The 8,549-nt window shown below is 52.9% G+C and overlaps 1 protein-coding gene across 1 annotated transcript; it reads left to right on the top strand.

Annotated features, from left to right (window-relative positions):
* The first annotated feature begins 401 nt into the window (after positions 1-401).
* PLEKHH3 (pleckstrin homology, MyTH4 and FERM domain containing H3) lies at positions 402-6,718 on the top strand. The gene is made up of 13 exons (XM_044675087.1): positions 402-479; positions 960-1,015; positions 1,482-1,561; positions 1,684-1,875; positions 2,024-2,181; positions 2,325-2,445; positions 2,778-3,084; positions 3,647-3,854; positions 4,479-4,615; positions 4,840-4,963; positions 5,191-5,646; positions 5,971-6,162; positions 6,287-6,718. Exons 1-13 carry the CDS (start codon positions 402-404, stop codon positions 6,428-6,430), a joined length of 2,253 nt encoding a protein of 750 aa, XP_044531022.1. The 3' UTR covers positions 6,431-6,718.
* The last annotated feature ends 1,831 nt before the right edge of the window (positions 6,719-8,549 follow it).

The following is an 8,549-nucleotide window of genomic DNA, read 5'->3' on the forward strand; positions in this document are numbered from 1 at the left end:
AGAGAGAGAGAGAGAGAGAGAGAGAGAGAGAACGAACTGAGTGGTTGTGAACTGAGGACGAGGATGTACTTTGCTTTGCCCCCCAAAAGTCTCGGCTGAGATCCCTACCGAGAATCTTAGAAGGAACAGAGACCTCTTAGAAGGAGAAGGGACCTAAACAATCTCAGGGAGGATCGAATCAGACGTCCCCAAGCTCTCACCCTGGACTGGGTCGGCTCTCTTCACCTCGCCACTTTCTCCACTCTCCACTCCCTGGAGCTCTGTGGACAGGTGTCCCAGGCCCCCCTCCCACCCCACTCCCTCTCCCTTTACCTCTCCCTCCTTTCTCTCCTCGCTGCCCGGCCCGGGGCACACTGGTACCGTGGCGCGGTTCCCGCCTGGCGAGATTCCCGGGCGGGTTTATGGACTCTTTCCCGAGTCCCTTTCTTGACAGAAGCACCAGGAGGCTGGTGGAGAACCAGGGGAGATGTCTTGGGCCGGTGAGCTAGAAGTCCAGATTCATCAAGAGGGAAAGGGGAGTCCTAGTGTTGTACCCCAATGCGTGCCCTCCTCCGAGTACTTTCAGTAGAGAAACCCTTCCCAAACCTGTGGTGAAATAAGGAGTGTTCGAAGTGTTATATGAAGGAGTCCTTCTCTCTTTATCTCCTCTAGCTGCTTGCACCGACCCATTCAGAGGGAGGGAAGGAGAGATTGGTAAAGGGGTAATTGAATATACCTTAGAAGGATAAACTAGAATATAGAGAAACTTTATGGTCCCACTCCAGATCCACTGTAGCGCATTTTGACTGAAGGGAGGGGAGAAGTCGAAGGAGCTCCATTTCCCAGATACCCTGGGAGAAGTGATAACCACGTACTTCTCGTTGATTAATCCCTTAACTTGTGGAGCCTTTAAGGCAAAGTCTAGGGATGCTGTGTAACCAGGCCTCTGATCCTTCTGCATCTCTTTCCCACCGCTTTAGGGCCCACTGGAGGTGACGCTAACACAGCCCGGGAGAAGCGGGCCAGGCTCGGACAGGTAAGCGCATTCCTTTCCGCTGTCCTCCCATTTTGTCTGTCCAAGGCCACTGATCCTAGAGACCCCCACTCCTCTTAGTCCTCACCCTCCGGCCGGGTTACGCAATAAGGAAGCAGCTCCAAGCCGGACGCTGCGGTTTGGCTGGGGTCCTGGAGGGGGATGGATAGTAAGGGAGGCGGTCTGGCGGGGGACGTAGAAGGGGGACTGGTGGTCCGAGCTATTTCTGGATCGAGGTCAGAACTGCCTAGCGGTTCCCACAGCCTGGGAGGGGAGGGACTCGTTTTTTTGAGACGTTGCAGTCTCCGCCCCCTCCCCTCCCCCCCCCCCCCCGCCCACTACGGGAATTCCAGATCCCTTTCTTGCCAAGGGAATATTGGGTCTGGATGGAATGGGATTGGATTAGGTGCGACCTCTTTGTGGTAGATAGTTTCCTGGACCTACTAATTGCTCCCCTCCCCTTTCCAAGGCTGCAGGGCTCAGAGGAGACGAGAAGCCTTATACCGGAGCGAGGTCCCCCTGAAGAGGAGCCAGACATCATCGTCAAAGGTATGAGACCCCTTCCCATCACTTGGACCCCTCCTTCAACACTTCCAACTCTGAATTCTCAACATGCCCACTAGTAAAATTCTACCCCTCTAATTTCCCTTCTTTCCTTCCCTTCCCAACAGGTTGGCTACAGCGGGAGCCTAGGGTAGGGGGGGCCCGGCCCTGGCTGCCCCCCCGAAGGGCCTGGTTCGTGCTCACCCGTGACTCCTTGGACCAGTTCAGTGGAAGCGGACGTGGTGCCAGGCGGCTCGGTAGCCTGGTATTGACCAGTCTGTGTTCTGTGTCTGGCCCTGAGCGCAAGCCCAAGGAAACCGGTAAGATCTTTAGGACAGACACTTTCCCCATTCCAATCCTATTCCTCCTTTCCCTAGGGGGCTCTTCCCCTTTCTCCCTGGACACTGCCATCCCTGTTCAATGAAGAGCTAATGGGGTGGTGATCCTTCTTTCCCCTTCTACTCCCAGGCCTCTGGTCAGTGACAGTGTCAGGCCGGAAACATAGTGTCCGTCTCTGCTCCTCTCGGCTAGCAGAGGCTGCTCGCTGGGGCGCAGCACTTCGGAGCGTGATTGCGGGGAAGGCGCCTCTAGAGACCCCCACCCAGCTCCTACTTCGGGATATTCAGGTAGGAGAGAATCTGAAAGAGGCGAATGTGTAGGGGGAGATAATAGCGGTCCTCCAATGCCAAATAGAGAGACTAGAAAAGGTCACAGTGCTACCCTACATCTCACACTCATCCTGTGATCCACTCCTTTCTCCAATCTCCAGGAGAGCGGGGGAGACTCTGAGGCCGTGGCTCTGATTTATCTTCGGAACCCGATCCTGAGGCACACAAGCAGCGCCCTGTACGCCCCACTCCTGCCTTTGCCTTATGGGGTTGGCCCTCCAGGTGAGCAGGCTTCAAGGACCGGGAGTCAGGGAAATATGGCTCCCCTCCCCCCCAAAACCGGGACTCCACACCTGAAGCACCAAGAATGGAAATAAATGGGCATCCCCCACAAAGAAGACAGTCTGGCATTGAAGTTCAGATTCCAACTACAACACTTCTTAAACTCTCTTGGCTTCAGTTTCCTCAGCTGTAAAATGAGGATGATACCGCATTCGATGTCTACCTCACAGAGTTCCTTTCTCCGGGACTCCTTGTCTCTTCCTGTAGACCCCAAGTCCTGTGTGATCCGCCTTGCACATCCCCACCCCCAACCTTCATCACTTCTCCACCAGGTCCGGGCTATGCGCCACTTCGAGAGGAGGCGGTACGGCTGTTCTTGGCCCTGCAGGCCCTAGAGGGGGCGCGGCGCCCCGGGCCGCTGATGCAGGGTGTGCTCCAGACCTGCCGGGACCTGCCAGCGCTCCGGGATGAACTCTTCCTGCAGTTGGCCAAGCAGACTTCGGGCCCTGCAGGGCCCCCGGAGTCCCCCACCCCTAACAGCCCGGCTGCCCTGCGATACTGGCAGCTACTCTGTTGCATGAGCTGCACTTTCCGGCCTGGGGGGGTCGTTCGGGGGCATCTGCTGGGGCACTTGGAGAGGTGAGGATGCGAAGTAGAAGATCGAGGGCTGGCAGGGCAACCAGAAAATGATGGGTACCAGGGAGGTTCAATGAGGGATAAACGGAAGGGGACCCTCAAGGTAGGGGCTCTGAGCTAATCATAAAACAAGAATCGAGTCCCCTTGTAATGGGAAAGTTCATTTCTTTTTTAAACCCTTACCTTCCGTCTTAGAATCAATGTTGGGTATTGGTTTTAAGGCAGAAGAGTGGTAAAGGGCTAGGCAATGGGGGTTAAGTGACTTGCCCAGGGTCACACCGCTAGGAAGTGAGTGAGGTTATATTTGAACCAAGGACCTCCTATCTCTGGGCAGAAATGTTCATTTTAAGGTGTAGGATGTGGAGGACAGTGATAGGGAAGGAACTATGGAGAAAACAGATGGAGGAGAATGTGAACAGAAAGTTTAGAGGTCACAGGAAGGTTTGGGGATAAGAGGACCAGGAGAGTTGCAGGTTGGAGGGCACACAATGGAGGGGAGTGAGGAGTCCTCCGTGGGCAAGGAGGGGATACTTGCTAGTGTCCTGAGCCGGAATATCCTTCCCAGGACAGAGAGAGCATTCCCTGATACGGAGCTGGCTGAGTATACACGGTTCATCAGGAAGGCTCTGGGGCGGACCCGGGGCCGGGAGCTGGTGCCGTCTTTGGCCGAGATCTCTGCTCTCAGCCAGCGGCAGGAGCTTCTATGCACTGTGCACTGTCCAGGAGCTGGGGCGTGCAGCGTGGCCATCGACTCACACACTACTGCTTCCGAGGTGAGTATTGGGATATTGCCCCATGTCTACTGACACTGGAAACCACTTAACCCAAGAGCATTTGACCACCTTTAAGTTATACACTCATAAAGTGCACGAAGTGGAAGGAACCTTGGAGATGTTCTAAGAGTTCTTAACCTGGGGTCCAAGAACACCGCCCCCTCAACCCAAGAAGTTAGCTGAGTGGATTTAAAAGATTCTAGTTCTAGGGTCAGCTGGGTGATTCAGTGGATTGAGAGCCAGGCCCAGAGACAGAGGTCCTGGGTTCAGATCTGCCCTCCGACACTTCCAATACACAATCAACTCTGTGTATTGGTTCCAAGGCAGAATAGTGAAAGGGCTGGGCAATGAGGGTAAGGTGATTTGCCAACACTATCTCCCTTTGTTCAGACCTCTAAGATTGGGGCAGTTAGGCCAAATGAAGAAAGAGCAAGAGGCAGGAGCTGTCCCTAACTTAACTACCTTGAGTGACCCTGATCCAGTCACTTAACTTTTTTGGGTCTCAGTTTATTTTTCTGTAAAATACAGGGGTTGGAGCTTCTAGTTAGCGATGTACGACTCCTTGGCCCTGGGTTGGAATAAGACATTCAGCCACCTCTCTTCGCCTGCCTTACCCCCTATCAGGTGGCACGGGAGCTCGTGGGACGGCTGGGGTTGGCTCGGAGCCGAAATGCGTTTGCGCTCTACGAACAGAGGGGTTCCCAGGAGCGAGCCCTGGCTGGAGGGGCCCTAGTGGCTGACGTGCTCACCAGGTTTGAGAAGTAAATGTCCAGTGCTCGTCCTAGCCTTTGCCTTTTCCAGTCCTCGCCCCTTCCCCAACCCCTCCCCCACCCCCTTCTCCAGGCTGCGGCCCACTTCTCCAATTCTATGTTTGCCCCACCTCCAACCTCTTCAGGCCCCTCCCCTAGCTTTGTTCCTTCAGCGCCTGGGGTCCTCTGATCTCCTGTGCCTAAGCCAGTTCGTTATCTGTCTCTCTGCTTCGCAGTTTGACAGCAGAGGAGGCAGAATCTCCAGATTCGGGCTGGAGGCTGTGTTTGCGACTACACGGACCTCTGCACCCTGAGGGGCTGCCTCCAGACGGGCACGAACTACCTTTCCTATTTGAGCAGGTGTGGATCCCTGAATACTGGCACTACTCGCGTGAGCGCGCGCGGACACACACACACTCGCGGGCGCACTCGCACCCCCCCTCCACCCCAGTGAATCCTACCCTAAATTCCCCTTTACCCTTGTATCCATTCTGCCCAAGGGTCACCTGAGTTATGCTTTGCATCCTGGGCTCCCCCTACCCCGCAACTTGTCTTCACTGTCCCTTCACGGGTGTCACCCCTTACAGGCCCACGCTCTGCTGTTGCGGGGCCGGCCGCCCCCACCCGAGGACACGTTGAGGGCCTTGGCCGCCCTGCGCCTACAAAGTCTGCACCGAGACTTCTCTCCTCTGGCTCCTCTTCCGCGTCTAGACCGCCTGCTTCCCGCTTCAGCCCTGACCCGAGAGACCCCACCCCGCCCAACCCCTAGAGCTCCTCCTACCGCTGCCCTGCTGGCCGGGGCGCTGTGGAGTCCTGGCTTAGCCAAGAGGAGGGCAGAGCGGGCCAGGCGTGGGGGCGCGGTCCGGAGTGGGGGCACCGGAGCCCGCGAGGGGGGAGGCACTGGGGCTGCTGCGGCTGTCCTGGGAGGATGGAAGCAACTGCGGGGTATGGGCCAAGCCGAGGCGATGGCGACCTACTTGGCTCTAGCTGCACAGTGTCCAGGTTTCGGCACTGCCCGATATGACGTCCTGGAACTGAGCACGGTGAGAAGAGAAGGCGGAGAAAATGCCTAAAGTTCACCCAAACCTCTTCTACTTCTACCTTTTTCAGGATTCTCCCACCAGAGTCCCTGGGAGCCCAGTACCTACTTTCCAGGGATGCCCTTTCTTTCATAAAAGGGGATGAGGGTGGGGCGCCTCGAACACAATCCTCCTCTGTCCCCAGAATATTCCTGCCATGTATATCCATCCTCCTGTAGGTTCCATTTGGATCAGATTGCTTCCTCCTAGGATCTAGTATTGCTTAACTAAGCACGGCCATTTTCCTGCTCCCTCCTCCTTGACCTCCTCTCTTCTTTTGTCCAACAGGAGACTGGAGGTGGTGTCCCGCAGCAGCTCTGCCTTGGTGTAGGGGCCAAGACCATGTCCTTATCTCGACCAGGGGAAACTGAGCCCATCCACAATGTCAGCTATGGTCATGTAGCTGCCTGTCAGCTGACCGGCCCCCACACTCTGGCACTAAAGGTTGGGGACAGCCAGCTGCTCCTACAGAGCCCCCAGGTAAAGTGGAAGTGGCCGGATAAAGGGGGTGGGGGGCAAGATAGCCAAGAGATGGGAGTATAAAGAGAGAGGAGCCATGATCTACCTCCCTATTTATTATCCTTCACTTTCCGGTTTTCTCAAGGTGGAAGAGATAATGCATCTGGTGAATGCCTACCTGGCAAGCTCCACTCCTGACAGATCCTGCAACCTCGTCAACACACCAGACTTACAAGCAACACCCTCCCCCGTCAGCCAGAATCCAGGCCTTGATGACCACCAAGTATAATCTGGCCGTTTTGAACATCAACAGTTGAGAGGCTTGGGGCAATGATGGAGTCCTGGCTTGCCCACAAAGGAACATCCTTCAGACTCCCTGAGTTTTGGACTGCTCTGAGAATTAGAGAACCACTGACCTACTCCACTATAACACACTAGCCCTGCAGGGACAGGGCACCCTGTCATCTCCTTCCTTCTTCACCCAAGGGCCAGGATTTTGACAGGCACGGACAATTTTCTAGTATGTTTCTTAATTTATTTGTAGAAGAAAAGAAAAAAAAATCTTTATTTACACAAACTCTTCCTATGAGAGTGATGTCAACAGTCCATGACTGCCTTAGCCTAAGTTGTGGTCCACCATTTCTCCTTTGGGATCAGGCCCCACCTCCCACCTCCTAGGTCTGGGCTTTTGCCAGGGAGCCTGGTTGTCACTGAGACACCGCCCATCTTGACCTTCTGACTTTAACCCCTGACAGCCCAAGATGCTGCCCCAAGGAGAGTGGGTGGAGCAATAGGGCAACAGCAGAAGCTGATAATTAGTCCCCCTTCCATCCTCCTCCTGGTGTGGGGGCGACCTTTTGGCGTCCCTGAGGCTGGAGTGAGGCTGAGTCACTAGGACTGACACCTCCAAATTCCTGCACAGGTGTCCAGTCTCTGCCCACACCCTGTGATCATGACTAGCATCCTTGCTGGTCCAACTCCAGCACTTCTGATCTCCACTTATTAGAAAGAGGGTCAGGCCAGTATTAATATCATAAGTTAAAGGGAAGCAATCTAGATTGGGAAGGGATGTTGAAATCACAGAGGGGGACGCAGTCTATTTAGTGTATGATCAGCCTTACTCCCCTTACTCCTTACTAGGCCAGAGGCTGGGATCTTTGGGAAAGAAATCGATACCGTGGTCTGTTAGTTTAACTAGAGTTTGAAAATGCAATGGAGAGGGGCAGCTTGGTGGCTCGGTGGATTGAGAGCCAGGCTTAGAGAAAAGAGGTCCTGGGTTCAAACCTGACCTCAGACACTTCCTAGCTGTGTGATCCTGGGCAAGTCACTTAATCCCCATTGCTTAGCTCTTACTACTCTTCTGCCTTGGAACCAATATACAGTATTGGTTCTAAGACAGAAGGTAAGGGTTAAAAAAAAATCAGATGGTAAAGGGCTCAGGTGCCTCTTACTTAATCCATTCTCCCTCACTCTTGAAATGTCCACATCCTTGTCCCCACAAAACAACAGCTCATAAAATTTATAGTTAGAAGGAATCTTAAGGACCTGTTACATGAAGATTAGTTGAAAGTCCTCTGAGAATGCTGAGCCTGGAGAAGAGAAGACTGGAAGGTTAGAGGGAATTTGGGTAACTGAAAGGCCTTTTTGCAGAAGAGGAATTAAACTTGTTCTGTTTTACCTCAGTAGGCAGAAGTAGGAACAATGGGTAGAGGCAAATTAGGTTTGATATAAACTTGCTGACAATTTTAGCCATCCAAAAATAGAATGGGTAGTATCAGAAGGTTGGGCAGTTAGATGGTAATATTGATAGAGTGCCAGGCCCAGAGTCAGGAAGACCTTTGTTCAAATCTAGCCTCAGATACTTACTAGCTGTATGACCCTAGGCAAGTCACTTAACCCTGTTTGCCAAAAAAAAAAAAAAAAAAAAAAAAAAAAGTAGTCAGTTTCCCCTTATTAGAAGTCTTTACCCAAAGGCTGGATGAATATTTATTGAATATATTTGAGTAGGATTTCTTTTGGGGCAGGGTATAGGTTGGATTAAATGGCTAGTAATCTGCTTTCTATTTCTAAAAAACAAACAAACAAACAAACAAACAAAACTCCAGGAGAGCAGCTGGGTAGCTCAGTGGATTGAGAGCCAGGCCTAGAGATGGGAGGTCCTGGGTTCAAATCTGTCCTCAGATACTTCCTAGCTATGTGACCCTGGGCAAGTCACTTGACTCCCATTGCCTAACCTTTACCGATCTTCTGCCTTAGAACCAATACACAGTATTGATTCTAAGATGAAAGGTAAGGGTTTAAAAAAAAATTCTGGGTTCTGTCAAGGCTAGTTCTGTTGCATATGAGGAAACTGTGACTTAGAATGGTAAAGAACTTGCCCAACTTCATGGTTTAGATTCAAATTATTG

Source organism: Gracilinanus agilis, chromosome 4 (genome assembly GCF_016433145.1).
Source record: "Gracilinanus agilis isolate LMUSP501 chromosome 4, AgileGrace, whole genome shotgun sequence".
NCBI classification, from domain to species: Eukaryota; Metazoa; Chordata; class Mammalia; order Didelphimorphia; family Didelphidae; genus Gracilinanus; species Gracilinanus agilis.

Coding starts and splice junctions, on each gene's coding strand:
- PLEKHH3 (XM_044675087.1), top strand. CDS start 402: ATGGACTCTTTCCCGAGTCCCTTTCTTGACAGAAGCACCAGGAGGCTG. Junction 1,562..1,683: donor GCCAGACATCATCGTCAAAG/GTATGAGACCCC, acceptor CCTTCCCAACAG/GTTGGCTACAGCGGGAGCCT. Junction 2,182..2,324: donor TCCTACTTCGGGATATTCAG/GTAGGAGAGAAT, acceptor TCCAATCTCCAG/GAGAGCGGGGGAGACTCTGA.